Consider the following 19,577-nt stretch of genomic DNA (forward strand, 5'->3'; position numbering starts at 1 on the left):
ATATCAGGCCATCGTAACAACGAACATTTGCTTAGCTTGAGGCAGGTTGGAACGGGTGCAATGAACCAGTCTGTGCCATTCAAGGACATATTGATACTGCTTATGTTCATGTAGGCAGAGAACAGAGAGGGAGAGCTGACGAGGCTCATGAAATGCAAATATTTTCAGTAGGGCAGGCGCTGGGGTAGAAACAAAGGCAGAGTGGGCAACTCCAGGAGAAAGGCCACCTTCAGAATGCGACTGTAACACTCAAACCCATGCAAACACAGTTAAAAGTGAACACCCAGTTACCATCTGTAAGCCACTCCAGAAATACTTGTTTGTAAGGAGTTAAAAAGTTTTGTCAATTATGATAGTCTGGTAAACCAGATTATATTTAGTGCTGCTTTTCCCTTTTAAGTTACATACAGAACTGCTCTGAAGTGCAGCTGCTAGTTATTAATGTGCTTAAAATTAGCAAAATTATGAGTAAATGGAAATCGACAAAATACTGCCAGATATTAAATGCTCAGTTCTATTTAAACTTGCTCCCATCAAAGGTAAGTAGGTGGAACAGACAATTTTGTGTGTCACTCACAACCCTCCGGCCCTTTTATCTGTGGGGCCCAAATTCCATATGGGGGAAAAAAATCACCCCTCCCTATTTCAGTCAGTGGTATTTACACCAAATGAGGCCAGGGCTGAAGGATTGGCACAACAAAGATTGCTCAGGTTAGGATACGGAATCATCTCACTGCTGTCTGACTTTCAGGAAAGCAAGAAGAGGGGATAGGAAGGAGCTCAGAGAGGGCAGCCCATTTCCTTCCTCAGCCCTTAATCCCGGGCTTCTGTAAGACAGGGCCTATATTGACATGGTATGCAGACAAGCCTTTGCAGAGAGTTTGGTTTAATTACTGCACAAGTACAGGGAAGTGAGAAGACTCAAGGCAGGCGGGAAACTGTAGGAAAAACAGAATTCAGGGGAGCGTGGCCCCAGTGTAGGGATTAAAAAGGGAGAAAAGGTTAGAGGCCTGTTAGGTCACTAACAGATTTTCTTCTGGATTCTAGATGGTAAAAAATGGTTATTTCATGTGTCACCTGTGGTTCATTGGTGGGGGAGGGGCCTCTTAGAGCAGTCAGATGGAGGAGAGGGAATGGGGAAGTTAGCATGATCCCTGAGTGATGTCTGTCAGGTGAGAGTGGGACTGATGGGGAGGCGTGAGCAGGACACAGACGACGGAGGACCATTCCTGAGAGTGGGTTATGATGCAGGGAGAAGGCAAACTAGGCAGGCAGGAAGTTTAAAGAAAATACTGCTCCAGAAGAGCATTAAGAAAATAAATGTGGGTATGGAAGAGCACAGAATACCCAGAAGAAAAAAGGGCAGAAGGAAGCTGGGGTTAGTCACATGTATAATAAACAAGCAGGAACACAGGTTTCATAACAGGTATCTCCTGTGCTGGATCACAGCAGGGAGGAAGGTGCAAAACCCTCAACTGGAGGTAGGACAGATAGGAGAAAGGAAAAGAACAAAGTAAAATCCATGGTCCTAGAATCTGGCCTTTAATAAAACAGAGATCTAGTTAGGTCACAAAGCAAACAAGGCATTTGTGAATCAAAGGCAAAAATATGGAGACACCCTGTCCTCAATATACCTTTTCTGAAAATAATGCTTGCTCAACTGAATAAATGTATCAATGACTAGTTAACAGCACAGGCAATATCTTCACATCCTGGGAAAGACAGAGAATAATGGCAAGTCTGGGTTCTTATGGTGGCTGGAGTGAGCCAGAAGATACAAAAGTCTCTAACAAATAACTAATCTAGTGTTAGCCAAACCTGCCTAATCCTAACAGCAGCTGGTGTATTTGATAAAAATACCAGTTCCAAAACTATGCCTTCGCATTCAAATTCAAAATCAGCAGGTCTTGTGTGAGGTCTGGAAATATACATTTTTAATAAGCATTCCAGAAAGGAGTTTTTTCTTCTTTTTTTTTTACACGATCTGGTGCCCAAGTTTTTGTGGCTGTCACCTAGGGGCTGCCTCTTGATCACCTGTCTCTGGTGGCTGGGGAGCAGGGGGAGGGGCTGCATTCCCAGGTCCCATGTGACTATAACAAACCCAACCTTCTGTGAAAGAAGTCTATTTGCTTGTTCTGGAGCTTTGGCCTAGGGGCAGGCTTCAGGTTTAGCACACAACTAGAAGATATCAAAAGAGAAATAAAAAAATACCTTAAGAAAATTGAAAATGGAACTACAACATACTAAAACTTATGGGATGTAGCAAAAGTAATTCTAAGAGGGAAGTTCATAGGGATAAATGTCTTCATCATGGAACAAGAAAGATCTCAAATATACAACCTAACTTTATACCTGAGAGAACTAGAAAAAGAAGAGCAAATGAAGCCCAAAGTTAATAGAAGGAAGGAAATAGCAAAGACCAAACTGGGAATAAATGAAATAAAGATTAAAAGATACCAGAGAAGCTCAATTAAACTAAGACCTGGTCCTCTGAAAAAGTATAGATATATTAAAAAAACAAACTACCAAGAGAAAAGAGAGGGAACTCAAAATCAGGAAGATAAGTTAAAACTGATATCAAAGGAACAGAAAGGATTATGAAACTACTACAAACAATTATATACCAACAAATTTGACAACCCAGAAGAAATGCATGAATTCTTAGAAACGTATAACCTACCAAACTGAATCATGAAGAAACAGAAAATCTGAACAGACAGATTACTAGTAAGAAGATCAAATTAGCAGTCGCAAATCTCCAAACAAACAAAAGTCCCGGACTAGAGGGCTACACTGTGAATTCTACCAACCATTCAAAGAATTAACATCAAACGTCCCAAACTCTTCCAAAGAAGAGAAGTGGAGGAACACTTTCAAACTCATTTTATGAGTTACCCTGATACCAAAACTAGATAGCGGTGCCACAGTCAAGAAAATTATAGGCCAATATCCTTAATGAATACATCTGTGAAGTTTCCCAACACAATGTTAGCAGACTAAACTCAACATCAAAAAAATCATGCACAATGATCAAATAGGATTTATTCCAGGGATGCAAGGATGATTCAATACTCTCAAATCATTGTGATATAACACATTAACAAAACAAATGATAAAACTGGTATGTTCATCTCAAGAGATGGAGACAAAGCATTTGACAATTTCAACATCCATTTAAAAAAACTCAATGAAGTGGGTATAGAGGGAACATACCTCAACATAATAAAGGCCATATATGACAAGTCCACAGCTAACATCACATTCAATGGTAAGAAGCTGAAAGCTTTTCCTCTAAGGTCAGGAACAGGTCAAGGATGCTCACCCTCACCACTTTCATTAAACACAGTACTGGAAACCCTAGCCAGAGAAATTAGGCAAGAAAAAGAAAGAAGGTATCCAAACTGGAAAGGACAAAGTAAAATTCACTACTTGCAGATGACATGATATTAGAGAACCCTAACTGATGCCACCAAAAAACTTAATGAGCTAATAAATGAATTCAGTACAGTTGCAGGATAATTTGTTGAATTTCTACATACTAGTAATAAATTAAAGAGAAATGGAAAACAACAATCCTACTCACAAGTGCATCAAAAGAAATATGTCAGAGAAAATTTAACAATGAAGGTGAAAGACCTCTAAACTAGAAAATACATGACACTGATGAAAAAAGTTAAAGATGACACAAAATATGGAAAGAGAATTATGTGCTCATAAATTGGAAAAATTAATATTGTTAAAATGTCCATACTACCCAAAGCAATCAACAAGACTCATTGCAATTCCTATCAATCCCAATGGCATTCTTCACAGAAATAGAACAATCCTAAAATTGTATAGAATCATAGAAACCTCAACTAGCCAAAGCAATCTTATTGGAGGCATCAAACTCACTGATTCTAAACTACAAAGCTACAGTAATCAAAATAGTATGGTACTGGCATAAAAACAGGCATATAGGTCAATGGAACAGAACATAGAGCCCAGAAACAAACCCACACATATGTGGTCAATTAATCTATCATAAAGGAGGCAAGAATATACAGTGGGGAAAAGGCAATCAGCACTTCAATAAATGATGCTGGGGAAACTGGGCAGCCACATGCAAATGAGTATAACTGGAACACTAACTTATACCATACAAAAAAATCAACTCAAAATGGATTAAAGACTTGAACATCAGACGTGAAACCATAAAATTCCTAGAAGAAAACATAGGCTGTAAGCTCCTTGACATAGATCTTGGTGATGATTTTTTAGACTTGACATCAAAAGCAAAGGCAACAAAAGCAAAAGTAAACAAGTGGGACACATCAAACTAAAAAAGCTTCTCCACAGCAAGAAACCATCAACAAAATGAAAAAGTAACCTATGGAATGGAGGAAAATATTTTCAAATCATATATCAGATAAGGGGGTAATATATAAAGAACTCATATAACTCATTAGCAAAAAGCAATCAAGTTAAAAAATGGGCAGAGGATCTGAATAGACATTTTTTCTGAAGTGACATACAGATGTGGCCAACAGGCACATCAGAAGATGGTCAACATCATTAATCATCAGGGAAATGCAAATCCAAACCACTATGGGACATCACCGCACACCTGTTAGAATGGCTATTATCAAAAAGATAAGACATTAACCAGTGTTGGTGAGGATGTGGAGGAAAGGGAAAGGGAGCCCTTCTGTGCACTATTGAACTGGTACATTCACTATGGAAAACAGTATGTAGTTCCTCAAAATTGAGCTACCATATGACCCAGCAATTCCACTTCTGGGTATTTATCTGAATGAAAAAAAAAAAAAACACACTCAAAAAGACATCTGTACCCCCTTGTTCACTGCAGCACTATTTACAATAGCCAAGATCTGAAAATAACCTGTCAACAGATAAACGGATAAAGAAAATGTGGAATATACTGTTGACCCTTGAACAACTGGTGGGAGGGGCAACAGAATACTGATCCACTGCACAGTTGAAAAGCCATGTATAACTTCTGACTTCCCAAAAACTTAACTACTAATAGCCTACTATTGACTAGAGCTTTACCAAAAGTCAATTAGTATGTATTTTTATACATATTATAAACTATTCCTGCAATAAAACTACAGAAAAGAATATTTTTTCAAATTGTTGCAAATCTCCAACAAAAATTTTTCCTATATATATATATATATTGAAAAAAGTTCATGTACAAGTTGACCCACTGTTGTTCAAGGGTCAACTATTTATATAATGGAATATTATTCAGCCATAAGAAGAATAAAATCTTGCCATCTGCCGTAACATGGGTGGACCTTGAGGACATCATGCTAATTGAAGTAAGTCAGACAGAGAGAGACAAATCATGGAGGTGTAATGTTCAGTGTCACTATTATAGTTAATAACACTATATTGCATATTTGAAAGTTGATACATCTTAAAAGTTCTCATCACAAGAAAAAAATGCTATGTAGCTGTATGATGACAGATATTAACTAGACTCATTGTGGTGACCATTTCACAATATTTACAAATACTGAATCATAAGTGTGCATCTTACACTAATATAATATCATATTATATTAACTATACCTCAACTTCAAAGTCAATTATACCTCAACTTCAAAAAACCAAAACGAACCATCTCAGATGAGCCTTGTGGTCTGGTGAGGCTGAATATCTGCCCTGTGGTTTGGGATTACAGGTGAGAGGCTGAGTGAGGGAGGGGTTGGTAAACCAACGTAATGTGAGCATGTAAGGAGGACTTCCTTAGTTATTCTCTGAGGAAACTGGGTAGCAGCTGTTTCAGGGGACCTGGCCATCGTCTACAGGGCTGTTTAGCTGCAGCTAAAAGCAAACTTACCATGCAACGACTTCATTCCCAAGGTGTAGGAAGGCCTCCGCAATGGAAGAGACTTGGGGAGAGAAGGGTACGTGCTACTGAAGAGGACGTCGTTGGGCAGGGCTTGGTCCAGAAGCGAAGCCCTTGAGGGGAAAAAGTGCTCCCTCTGGCCGCTGTAAATACTCTCATCCGACAGCGTTCGGTGCAAGGCCCGCCTCGAGGTGGGGGTTGTGGGGAACGGAGACTGAGGAGAGGAGAGCGCATGGAACTGAAAGACAGTGTCAACACAGCAGGAAGTCAGTGTTCTGGGTCACACACCCAAGACCCAGCTTGCGGGTGAGAGACTTGACAGAATCGCTGCTCTCAGACACACCCCTTCAAATCCTGGGGCTCAACAAGGAAGCCTCAGGGTCCACCACTTCTGTCTATATGCTTAAGAGCTAAAATGGAAGCTCCTGGTCCTCATACCCTCATAGCCCAGCACGCTGCCTGCAGTGTATAGTTGCTCTGCATAATTCAGATATGAGACTAAGTGTATTCATCAATATCGTGTTAAGAACAAGATGAGGATCAGACAAAGGTGAGTTTTACTTGAATCTTGTGTCATTGACCAAATCATGGAACCTCTTGAGTACAACTCCTCGCCTATGAAATGGGGGCTACCTCTCAGGATTACTATGAGGACTAAACAACCCTGGACAGAAGACAATAGTGTGCATTGGTGGTATAACGAATAATAACTGCCACAGTGCCAGGGAGGTATCCTCAGAAGCTTGTGAAGTGATTGCATGTTTGCTGGGCAGCAAGAGCATTTGATCTTCACAATATATTGATTCAAATAATAGGTAGCTCTTAATAAACATTAACTACTAATATTTAATGAGTTTGGGAGATTACTGAGATGAATTTCTATTCATGAAATAAAAACAGGGGAGTCACCTTTATAAATGACAACTATTTATATAGTTACATATCACTGACAAAAGTTCCAGTAGCTGTACCTCTTGATGTCTTTTGCCTTTGTGACCAGATTTGACTTTACTTATTTTCTGCAAAAAGCTTCTAAGAATCCCATTCACTGAGAAACAACAGACACATTAATATTTAAAAATCCAGCATTCTGAAAGCGAACAGAGTAGCTGATTGGTTAACAAAGTTATCCTCACTCAGTTTCTCTTAGATGACTGTTCACCTGGGCAGGGAGAACAGCGTGGAGAACATGTGAAGATGTGGGTGGGAGGGCCGAGTCACTGCTGGCAGAAAGCCGCCAGGGGACTTTCCACAACACTTTGAAGGGACAGAATGATACAGCAATGACTGCACTTCGGACGCTGAGAATACGGCTGCTGCGTGGGTTCACTTGTGTGCTTTGGGTCTAACACGCTTCTGTTTGGCAAGCCAAGGGGTAAGCAAGTCAGAGCTACCCACAATGTGGTGTGCACAGCTGCTGCGTAAGTACGAGGAAATTATTAAATGTTTTGTAAATGAGCCCCAGGTATACCCAACTGTATAAAAATAGTGTTCACTTAAAAAATTTCACAATGAGTTAAACCCAAGGTACATATGTGCTTGCCTGGAAAACTAAACTGCAATGATAAATGCTTTGTGAATCTTTAAGTGGAGGGAACTTGATATGGAAATGATTTCCCTTCTCTCCTCACATAGAAAAGTGGGCATCATGGTTTGCTAATTGTAATTAAAAAGAAATCAAAACAGGTCCTCTGTCCTCCATCTGCAAGGTTCTTGGACTATCACATAGGGCTCCTGCCTACCAGGCCAGATCTTGCATCTCTCTATTCAAATACTGCCCTCAATCTTTTTTAGCACCTCTGGGTTCAGCAAAGGGATTTCCTTTTCCACTGAGTATCCTCATCCTGATGGTTTTACAGGAGAGAGATATTCCACCAATTCTAGTTTCAGCCTCTTTAGGAAATACTATTTTCAAGGTAGTAAACAGCTACCCTGAAGAGGTCCTTAGAGCTGTATGTTTTATTAAAAGTGATTACCTCCTGCACTACAGGAAGGCAGGGTAGGAGATGGAAGGAAGCAATCTGTCTAGGTAGCTACTTTCTGCCCTTTGTTAAAAAGTAGCAAGCTCTAGTCTCATCCAAACATGCTGGGATGGCTCCTCACCCCATCCCTTTTCAGTTCCAGCCTTAAAGGTGTGCACACCTTCCAGCTCCCAAGAGCCACCTTGGATTTCCCTGAAGGTCATGCCTGAGGCTGCTGAGGGGCCCTGCCCAGTGCGGCCAACCCCTGGGAGGGAACCACAAAGGAGTCAATGGCAAACTCGAAAGGGACTGTGGAGAGCCTCAGGCCGGGAGTTTTCACACCATGCTCTGGGGAGCCCTAGCCCTAGGGGCTGCTCACAGCATCACTGCTTGGAGGGAGGAGAGGTTCAGGTGGGACCAGGAGCCCATGACACTCACTGTGCCCATCAGAGAAACTCTGCTTTCTCAGCTGTACATATTGGGCTTCCACATATAAGTTTATTTGAAAAAAGGGACCCACCCTGATCTTTAAAATCACTTGGGCACCATTGGTCCTATTCTGGTCCTCTATTTCAAAGGCAAGGAAAAAGCCTAGAGAGGTGGCATCTTCTTCCAGGTCGGCCTCCTGCTCTCCTCTCACTCTTCTGTCCTCCTTGCTATCCTGAAAGTTACCCGCACCTGTAACAAGCAAGCACTGCTAGACATTGGAGCTGCACGAAGCCTCCTCCTCTGGTCTGTCCCTGACAGTATCGCCTGGGAAGCAGGACCATTAGTTTGCACTATTGTCTGTTCATTTGCCATGGTAGGCTGCCCCCAGGGAAAATAAGGTCATCCCATCTCTGCCTGCCAGTGAAGTTTCTTGGAGTGTTACAGCTCTGTCATTTCCCTTGAGGTAGGAGCTCCTCAACCTGTGTGGGGCCCTGCAGCCCCCCACCTCTTGGCCACAGCCTGCCCAGCACAGCCTGCCATGTCCTGCAGTGGACGTCTCACTCTGTTGGCAGATGAGCCTGGGAGTGACCCTGTCATCTGATATTAATGATCACTTGTAAGTAGCACTTGCTATGCAAGGAAGCCCATGTGGTATGTGTGGGTTCCAAGAACCACAGCCCCAAGCTGGCCACTCCTGGTACCTCAAAGCCTGATGTCGTGGCTTGGAGCTCTGAGCCAGGTGTGGCTTGGAAGACTTCTCAAGGGCATGCTGGCCTTAGTGACACAGCAGAGCCACCATCATTCAGACAGTGAATCTCAGAGGGCACATGGAGATACTTAACTGAACTCATCTGAAACCAGACCAGAAGGATGATACTGGAGAGAAAACTGTATATTTCCAGCTCCTGCTTCCAGCCTTTTCACAGTGATAGGTCAGTCAGCACAAGTACTTTCTTTGCAGAGGGGCTCACAGTAATATAGTCACAACACAAAGTACAGTCCTATTTTAAACAGGAATGTTAAAGCAATTCATTTTGGAAATAAAAACCAAGACATGGAAAAAGGGCAAAACAGACATTTGCTTTCAATTATTTCCATTGCACAAGTAAATCAAAAGAAGAAAGCTCTGAGCTAGCCCCTTTCCAAAAATGTTAAACTAAGAATTGGTGGAAAAATTCCTTTCAGGGCAAGTTTTATTTTCCTCTAACCGCAAAGGAAAAATCTGAAATAATTTTTATTTTGAAACTGGTACTTAAACATTTTAATGCACCTCTTTGGGTTGTGATGGATAAAGAAAGTTCCAAGCACTAGCTTTTTTGAGGTTGCTATGGGAACCGTTTATATGTTGGATGATGAGTCACTGTTAAGTGCTGGCTTATAAAACACAAATAATAGAAATCAAGAATGGCAAGTCTTTAAAAAGATTTATGATGTTAATGTCTATGCTAATAAATCATTTATTTTTCAGCAAAACTCCAAAATGGCCTTTGAAGTACATTTAATTTCTATAAAGTGTTGATTTTTAAGTTTAGGAGGTATAGCTGACTTATCTGGAAAAAAATATACACAGGTGCGCACAGAGGCATGGAAGTGTGCACACATACCAGGACGGTGACAAGGAGGCCTGAATGGGACAAGACCACACAGCTCACCCAGCTGGGCACGCTTTTCTGTCCACAGATCACAATCTGAGGATGGTAACTGGTCAAGGAAATAATTTAGCTTCCATTTTCTATCAATTCTCAAAGTTGTTTTTAAATTAAGTTTCTAATCACTTCAGCAGACTCTAAGTCACTTAACTAAGAACCTAGAGAGTACAACAGGACAAAGTTTGCTGCCATGACCTTCCTGGGGCGGACTCCCTCTCCTGAGGCTAACCACTATACTGAAAACAGAAACACCTACTACACCTTTGGGCCCAGTCAACAAAATCGGCTTCCAACTCTGAGAGCACTGCACACTTCAGAGGCCAAGAAAGCAGAGAACCACAGCAGGCTTCAGGGGTCCTCCAAGCTGAGGTGGGCAGAATAAACCCTTCCATATGGTTATGCATAGGTCTGGCCACTGAGGACATAAACTCTGAGCATGTGCTTGGGACTTGATGGGGAGGGAGGCAAGGTTTAGAGGAGGCTTTCAAGAATTGTGAGAAGGAAATGAGAGAAGCATTCTTAAAGAGTCTGTGAAGTTCTAAAGGTAAGTGTGTAGACTTACATTTGCTGGACTGAAGAGGTGGCTTTTGGGGATTAGGGGTGGGTGTCCATCAGGCAGTTCCTCTGATTGATTCAAGAACATGTCTTACTGCCAGGAGGTTTGCCTGGCCGGGGCAGGGGGCTGTGAGATCACAGGGCAGGAAGTGAACTGGGAGTATTTTGGGAGGAGGGGATCTTAGGACAAAAGGCACTAAAGCCCTTACAGAAAGGTTTCTGTGAACAGGGGAGCCACAGGTGTGTCTGCAGAGCTCTGAGAGACCAAGCCATCTGAATGATAATGCTCAAGAGTGTAGTATGTGCACTGTGAGTAGAGTACACTGGAGAAAGAAAAAGGCTAATATAAATCCAGACAAGAGGTGTGGCTGCAGTGAGAGATTCGGAAAACACTGTCCACTAATTATTAGGAAGGGTGGGTGGTGGCGGGAAGGGAGCCAATGAAGAGGAACTGGGAACCAGCACTTCCTGGAGGGCACAACAGAGGTAAGTGGCCCGGCCCAGCGGGCCTTTGCTAACTGCTATTTACTGCAAGTTTTGTTCTGTACCTTAAAATTCTTCTGGGATTCAGGCGTTGGGCTTTCAAGGTCAATGAGTTTCTTGAGATCCTCCTCAATGGTGGACTTGGAGGTTGGCTTAGGGGATGCCCGGAGGTCCCTGGTTGAGGCACGTGGCCTAGTGTGGGCTATTTCATTGCCATCACTCTGATGACGCCTTGAAAGAAAGGGAAGAAGTAGTAGAGACTAAGTCGACAAGGTTGCCTAAGGACATGATGATGGACTCTGAAGCATGTAAATCACTGGAGAAATATTAAAGGAGAGAAAAGGAGAATTACTTCTGTTCAACTACATTACAATCTACTTGGATAAATGCTTGTTAAAGAAACAAAACCAATTTGTTTTTAATCTGATGAATACATCACTCTTTTACAGGCAACTGTTAGCTCTACTAAGCCAAAATTAACAACAGGCTTACAAAGAAAAGACCTTGGGGTATGAACCCAAATGCAACCTTTGTACAAACAAAAACAAAATAACTGAATGAATCACTTATTTTTGCTGTACTACTTTGTCAAAAAGTTCTTTATCTTCAAGGGTAGTCACTTTCTAATATTCCCTCTTGGGCCTCCAGGCCCACTTAGGAACTGCATGGAAGGCTGTGATTAGCATCAGTAAAGAGACAAGTGTGGTCTTGGCACGAGAGGGTCAAGTGCTGTGAAGTTTGTTCTTCAGATATACTCTTTCCGATTCTCAAACCAGAATGTTTTACCATACATTTTATTTAAGAAATGAGCCGGGGAATCATTTAAGACAAGTTTTACTTAGGGAGAAAAAAGGCAAGAAAATCTCCCTACCAAACCAACCCCTCCCCAGCCCCAAGCCTGGCCTCCCCTTGTAGGAAATAGCTTCAGCCTTTTCTGTTCTCCGTCATGTTAAAAGCAAACCACCCAGCTAGAGAAGCAAAAGAATTCTTACTTTCTTGTGTCCATAAATCCCACGGAGTTTATGGTTCCTTCGGGTTTTTTCCATCCAATCAGGTACTTGCTAGTAGCGCCCTGGCGAGGGTAGAAAGTCCTAGGACCGGAGGAGGATGAGGACGAGGAGGAGAAGGAAGGTGCAAGCTGCGAGGAGGTGGCAGGATGAAGCTCTTCTTTAGGGGAGCTTCTGGCACTGGTGAAGACAACTGGGCTGGCGGAGTGTCGGGAGCTCATGGTACTGAGGAGAAGCAGGACAAAGACAAAACAAGCCAGGTGTGCATGTGTGGACCCCGGGGTCAACACGTCAGCTACAAAAGCATCCTCCAGGATAGGGGTGATGGCTGGGTTAAAGAACGGTGAATACTGCATAAAACATTAATGGGCTTGGCTGGCTGGCTTTCCTCGCTTTCTCACTGTAATTTAAATGTCTGCTGTCAAAGTAAAAGATGGTCACTAGGGCTTAGTCTCTATTTTAAGTTAAAAAGTTGAAGACTGTCTGGGATGCTTTGAAACGAGCTGGCCCCACTGAAGTCTGTTACAGTTAAGTGTAGAAGATGCAAGTGATGGGAAAATCAACCAAAAGGTCCAGCAGTCTCCATGGCTGGCTGGCTTGGTTTCCTCAGAACTAGGTGTCATGGTGATGTGGCACAAGCCCAGGCTGAGGACGGGAGAGGAGGCTGGGTCAGGCAGCCAGTTCTCCACACACTCCCACCCAAGGCCAAAGGGGCACACTGAGGTCTCCTTCCCCAAGGCAACTGGAAGTGACACTGACTATCTAAAAAGCTGTTCACTGGAATGAAACTGGACTACTATCTTATACCATACACAGAAATCAACTCAAAATGGATTAAAAACTTGAACATAACACCTGAAGCCATATAACTTCAGCAAGAAACACAGGGGTAAAGCTCCCTGGCACTGGCCTCGGATATGGTTGCTAGGACTTGACACGAAAAGCAAAGGCAACAAAAGCAAAAATAAACAAGCGGGACACATCAAATTAAAAGGCTGCATGCACAGCAAAGGAAAACCATCAACAAAATGAAAAGGCAACCTACAGAATGGGAGAGAATAACTGCAAATCATACGTGGTAAGGGGTTAATATGAAATATATAAAGAACTCCTACAATTCAACAGAAAAAAAAATGAAACAATCTGATTAAAAAACAGAGGATCAGAATAAACATTCTTCCAAAGACAATGGCCAATAGAAAAATGAAAAGATGCTCAACATCACTAATCAACAGGGAAATGCAAATCAAAACCCACAATGAGATGCCACCTCACAATGGTTAGAATGGCTATTATCAAAATGTCACAAGATAACAAGTGTTGGTAAGGATGTGGAGAAAAGGGAACCCTTATGCACTGTTGGTGGCATGTAAATTGATGCAGCCACTATGGAAAACAGTTTGGAGGTTCCCACCAAAATAAAAAACAGAACTACCATATAATCCAGTAATGCCACTTCTGGGTATTTATCCAAAGGTAATGAAAATACTAACTTGCAAGGTACCTGCAAGCCCATGTTCACTGCAGTGTTATTTACAACAGCCAAGACATGGATGCAATGTAAGTGTCCATTGTATATATGCTGTGGAATATTATTCAGCCATAAAAAAGAAAGAAATCTTGCCATTTACGACATCAATGGACACTGAGGGTATTTTGCTAATGAAATAAGACAGAGGAAAACAGATTCTTTATGATCTCGCTTATATGTGGAATCTTAAAAAATCTAGCTTACAGAAACAGAGAACAGATTGTAGTTGTCAGAGGTGGGGGATGGGGGAGGAGGCATGTGAAATGGGTGAATTGGCCAAAATGGCACAAGCTTCCAGTTACAAGATAAAGAAGTCCTGGAGATGTAATGTGCAGTATGGTGACTAACAATAAAATTAAAAAGCTGTTTAAACCTTGGGGAATGTTGACAAAACTAAAATCTATAAGACTAAAGGAGAAAGCATCCTACTCATTACATACTAAAACTCAGAAAGGCAGAATTTTCAACACTGGGGGTGAGAGATTAAGTTGACTACAAGCTGGAAGGCCATTCCCTGGAGGATCGCACACTTCCTTCCCGGTGATCTCGCAGGCCCTGGGCTCACACTCAAGCCCGGCTGAGTTCTCCAGCTTAGGCTGAGACCAAAGCCGGTTGACTCTTACTAGGATGAATTTGTTACTGAAGGTTGAATCAGCAGGGTGTGGTCTCAAAGCATTCCTCAACGGCTCTTCCACTTGTTAAACTAATGGTCCTGATTGAGAGTATAGGCTTTAGTTAATAATCATCCATACTGATTCCTAACTATAACAATGTACCCCGGTAATGGAAGACGGTGACAACAGGGGAAGCTGGGTGAGGGATATATGGGACCTCTCTGGACTATCTTTGCAATTTTTCTGCAAATCAAAACTATTCTAAGGTAAAAGTTTATTATAAAAACTAAGTAAAAAACAGAAAAACATCCCCATACAAACCCCACATCCTGATGGTGCTGAGACAATATATGGAGATGAGTATGAATCTTGAATCTCCACCTCAAGCCTTACCTAAAAATCAATTCCAGCAGGACTGTGTATTTAAAGGTAGCTCTAAAGATTCTGGACTGTCACATGGAAGAACATCTTTATGACAGAGGCAGAAATTTCTTAATAGGATCATAAAGGAAAGGACTGAACCCCATTAAAAGTAAGAACTTCTATTCATCAAAAGACACAGAGTAGAATATATGTAAAACATATCTACAACAGTGGGATCCTGTCCAGAATATATAACTAACTCCTACAAATCAACAAGACAGTAGGAAAAATGGCCAAAGATCTGAAAAGGAATTTCTCAAAGAGGATATCTAAAAGGCCAATGAACAGTAGTGCTCAACATTACCAGTTATCAGGAAAATGCAAATTAAAGCCATAGAAAGGGCCCACTACATACCTGCCAGAATCGCTAAAATTAAAAAGACTTAAAATATCAAGTTCAAGAGAGGTATGAAGCAGGTAGAACTCTCACACTGCTGGTGGGAGTGTTGCAATCACTTCAGCAAACTGGTTCACAGTCTGTGCTAAAATTGAACGTACGTATATCCTAGGACATAGCAATGCCACTCCTAGGCAAACAAAAGAAATGCACACATGGGTATGGGTACCAAAGCACATGTACAAGAATCTTTAATAATCCAAATTGGGAACATGCCAAATGTTCAACAGTGGAATGGATAAATGAGTTGCAGTATGTTCTCACAATGTAAGTACAATACGGCAACAAAATAAAGTAATGTCGCCTGCAACATATAGATGAATCTCACCAATGTAATGCTGACTTAATAGACACCAGATACATAATAATGATATGGTATGATTCCATTTATATAAAGCCACAAAATAGGAAAAATGAGTATATTATTTTAGGATTCAGGACTGTGCTTACTTTAGGGAGGAGGTGGGAATGACTGGGGAAGGCAAGTGGGAGGAAGGGTGTATGGATGTTGGTAATGTTCCAGTTCTTGCTCTGGGTAGTGATTCATGGGTTTATTCATTTTATGAAAATTCATCCTGATGTAGGCCTATGACCTGTGTGTTTTTGCATAAGCATGCTATACCTGAATGAAAACACAGCCACAAAAATAAAAGTAGAAGATCCGGAAGAAGAAGGCCTTATCAGTCCACAAGGCTCTGCAACAGAATGGAGAGAGCAGAGCCAAGGGCGTGGGGAAGAACAGGACACAGAACAAAGGTGATCTGGAAGGTTTTCCACCCTAATTGGGCCTTATTACTTCAGATCGAATATAACCATCGCTTTTGTTTTTTATAGGTAAGAAGGAACTGGGATCAAACTTGACAAAAAACATGCAAATAAATAAATTAATAAAAAATAAAAATAAGAGAAAGAAAGACTAGCTAGACTCTAATCCCTCTAACAACTTTTTCCCCCCAAAATTTTCTAGCTGGAGAGGAGGGGAAAGAAGGAACCTCTCAGAAAACTTCAAAGGACAACATAACTTTAAAAGCAATGCAAATCCCATTTAGTTTTTACCTCTACATAACATATCAAGGCCCATTTGGTCACTTTTAAAATCAAGGAATGCAAAATTCTTCCATGAATGCAGTACATTAAATCAATACAAACAAAATAATAGGTCTTTGTTATGGAAAAGAGACTACATGTGGAAAGGTAAATGATTAGAAAAAAGGAAGCAGGGTAAGACACAGAAGCAGACAAATTTATAGAGAGCAGTACTGGGAGTTCCAGATTAACAGTGACATGCATTAGTGTGGAACACACACACAAGCTCCTGAAATGGTCAAAGTGTAGCCTTTGGGATACCTTAGAACAACATGACGGACTTCTGGTTTTTTGTTATTTAGGGACAACATCTAATCTTTGGTTTGCAGATTTTTTCACTGGACTACGCCTACCTCATACAGATTATAACAGAGATGTGGAGACACCCCACGCCTCAACTGTGGTTAGTGCCTGAAGCAGGTCCCAGTAAAGTGAGTAACAATGAATTTAGAGTCTAAAGTACACATCTCCCATATTGGCTAATCAGTGTGCTCGCTTCACCTGCCTTGGGTAGTATCCACAAACCAGTGCAAGTGTTTTTGAACTACTAGAGTCATTTCTCACACTTTAGCATGTTAAACTACAACTGCAGGCCCCACCCAAGTTTCTGATTCAGTAGGTGGGGTGGGGTTGGAGAACATGAGCATTTGTACTTCCAGTGCGTTCCCATATGAGATACTGTTGTTCCTAACTCATACTCTGAAAACCATTGTACCAGAGGTACATCTGAACTGCCCATATTTTATATTTCTCAGCAACAAGTATCTGGATACAACATTGGTATTCAAAACCCCGGGACCTTCAAACACTAAACGTTTGGTCAAAATAGAAATAATTACCCATGAGAACAGAAAGTAAATTGCATAATCCATTAATTTACAGACCATTCTTCCATGTTTTACAAAATAGCTATGTTGGTTTTAGCCATAGTGTATGCACTGCATAAAAGGGATGTTATAGAAAAGGCTTAGAAACATCAAAGGGGAGAGCAATACATACAGCATATATGGTTTTGGAGCTCTTTTCTTCCTGCATGAATTTAATTACTACTATTATTTCCCTGAGAGGCATTCAATAAATTTTTGTACTAGATTACAAAGCCTTTGAAGGCAGGGGTTTATCTTTGTATATCTAACAATGCCAGAGTACAGTAGACACCGAGCAAAATATTTGTTGAACAAAGTGCTTCTCTTTGGCATTTATGTAACACATTATATATTTAACTTCACCATCGTGTTTATAGACTTTCTCCTCCTTGTTAAATGTAATCTCCATTAGGGCTGAAATTTTGCCTGTCTGTCCCCTACTATATTCTCTATGTCTCTCTGGCCATTGGAGGCACTCAGTCAATATTTGATGAGAATAAGTTAATTAGCCATCCATTTTAAATGTAAGAGAAAGTTATGCAAGAAGATTGTGTATTTTACTCATACTATATTTAAAACTGGATGTTGCTTTACTTTTATTGCGAGAAATAATTAAATCTACAGGCTTTGCTTCTGTTTAACAAGTGTATTTCTTAAAAAGATAATCGTTTAAATAAGACCATACACCCTGATTATTGGTTTTATCTGTGAACATGATGGCTGACCCTAGCTCCCAGGTGTGAAATAACAGCATACTTTTGTTTCCTAATGGTTATAATCAAGACAGCCCTACTTAACAACTGACTGGATTGGGAACAGAGGTAAAAGCAAAAACAAATGAGTAAAATTCATTGGTAGTTTTTAATGTATACACCTCACAAACAAGGTGAGCGCTTTGGTACACATGGCCTCTAATTCAGTGAGTGCATGAACATTACCTGGTAGCTTTTAAAACACATTCTTGGGCCCTATCCCAGAGATATTAATTTAACAGAGCTGGGGTGGTGACTAGGTTGTGTATTTGGCAAAACCTCCCCCAGGTTTGCACACCAATTGAGAACTAATCAGTTGAATTACTCATGTTGTTATGACTGTCAAGAGTTCAACCTCATACTGTCAAGATCAAGAAGGTGAAGCCACTGGAGCAGTGTTTCTCCAGCCTGAGGCCACTTGTAGGTGTTGATAGACATGAAGATTCCTTGCCTTACAGTCAGATCTTTTAGAGCCCCAGAAATCTGTAGTTTAACACACCCTAAAAGGATTCTCATGTCCCTAGACTTTAAGAACTATTGCATGAATGCCTCGACCCCTCCCACTCTAAAGTGGGTGGCCTCCTTCCTCTGTGGCCCTATCCCTGGGCCCAGCTGTGGGTGGGGCTCCTAGAAACTGACGACCCTGCTAGCCCCAAACCCTCTGGAGGGATGTGCACCCCCACACTTCCCCTGAGAATCTTCAGTGGTTTTAATGACAAAACAACTAAAATGAAGTTGGTAGCTTTGCACTTTTTAAAGAGGAACTTTGTCGCTGGATTTTTTCATTGTTCTAGAGATTTCATGTTAATGCAATACGGTGCAATTCCGTTTTACCCATGGCTAGTTAGACCTCTCCACAGGAATTGTGTAAGAAGGTAATGAGCCAATAATATGGAACCGAAAGAGAATAGCAGTACATATGTTAGCAAGTGACAACTGCAGGAGCTGTTACTTTTTATATTGTATTCAAACTGCATTGGACTGTGAGTATGGCCACACTGGAACCAGGAGGAGTCTCGCCAGGGTGCCCCCCTGGTGCCCACATGCGGAGACCACTAGGTGTATTTCATATCTAAACTACCAGGCATTTCCTCTCTAAAAATGGACTACCTGTTGATTTCTTAGGGCATTCCAGGACATGAAGTTTGAAAAGGAAGAGGATACACATACATACATACAGCCTCACACAAGAAGAGAAGAGGCAGTGGCGTAATTGAGCTCCTAGGACGCTGAATCAGCCCCAGCTTCTCATCCTGACCTGATGCTCAGATGAAAACATGCATGAAAGGCACCACATCCTGGTTACTTTACATGTGCAGCTGGGGTAAAACTTGATGGGAAAGGATGCAAGGTGGCCCATCTGCAGAAAGGGCTCATCGCAGTGAGTGCCATTTAACAAAAGGGGGGGGCGACATCAGCTTATCACCTGGCAAAGGGCTGGGCCACAAAGGATGGGCAGCCTGAACGCTGTGAGTCAGAGGCCCAAGTGCAAAAGCTAAGGGGGCCTGGGAAAGGGTTCTGCACTTTTGTATCACCACCAAGACCACCACCTTTTGTGGAAACATCTGCCTGCCACTCTGTGCTGTTGAAAGCTGCCGAGGGAATCTCTCGAAGTCATCTACTGTTCAGGCATGACACAGGGAAGTTTAGACAGGCTGGGCCTGCTAAGGATGGTATTTTCAGGGGGGAGAGAGCAGCAATTGGGCACCTGTCAAATGGCTATGACAATCTGCACAAAGGCTGAACGTTGGCCTGATACCAAGGGGAGGGGAGCTGACTGGGTTTCCTGTGAGTACCTGTACAAATAAATAAGACACTGGGCAATGGGTAAGGTGGAGGACGATGACAAAGGAGAACTCCTCCCACTGTGTTCCACACCAGCTAGTTCTGTCCAAGGCTGGGCTCCACAGTTTACGAGGGCTTCAGGAAACACTAATTCTAAAGGACTGGGGGAAAGAAGCAAGTGG

At 41.7% G+C, this 19,577-nt stretch overlaps 1 protein-coding gene across 14 annotated transcripts in view; it reads right to left on the reverse strand.

Moving 5' to 3' along the window:
* The window catches only part of SIPA1L1 (signal induced proliferation associated 1 like 1), a 413,448-nt gene that overhangs the window by 5,615 nt on the left and 388,256 nt on the right, over positions 1-19,577 (reverse strand). For all 14 annotated transcript variants that reach the window (XM_036913312.2, XM_036913315.2, XM_057488341.1 and 11 more), the window contains 3 exons: positions 11,927-12,166; positions 11,000-11,165; positions 5,849-6,095 (listed from right to left, as the gene is read on the reverse strand). In XM_036913312.2, the coding sequence (XP_036769207.2) occupies positions 5,849-6,095; positions 11,000-11,165; positions 11,927-12,166 (653 nt within the window). The remainder of the gene's footprint in view (positions 1-5,848; positions 6,096-10,999; positions 11,166-11,926; positions 12,167-19,577) is intronic.

Source organism: Manis pentadactyla, chromosome 11 (assembly GCF_030020395.1).
Source record: "Manis pentadactyla isolate mManPen7 chromosome 11, mManPen7.hap1, whole genome shotgun sequence".
Lineage (NCBI taxonomy): Eukaryota > Metazoa > Chordata > Mammalia > Pholidota > Manidae > Manis > Manis pentadactyla.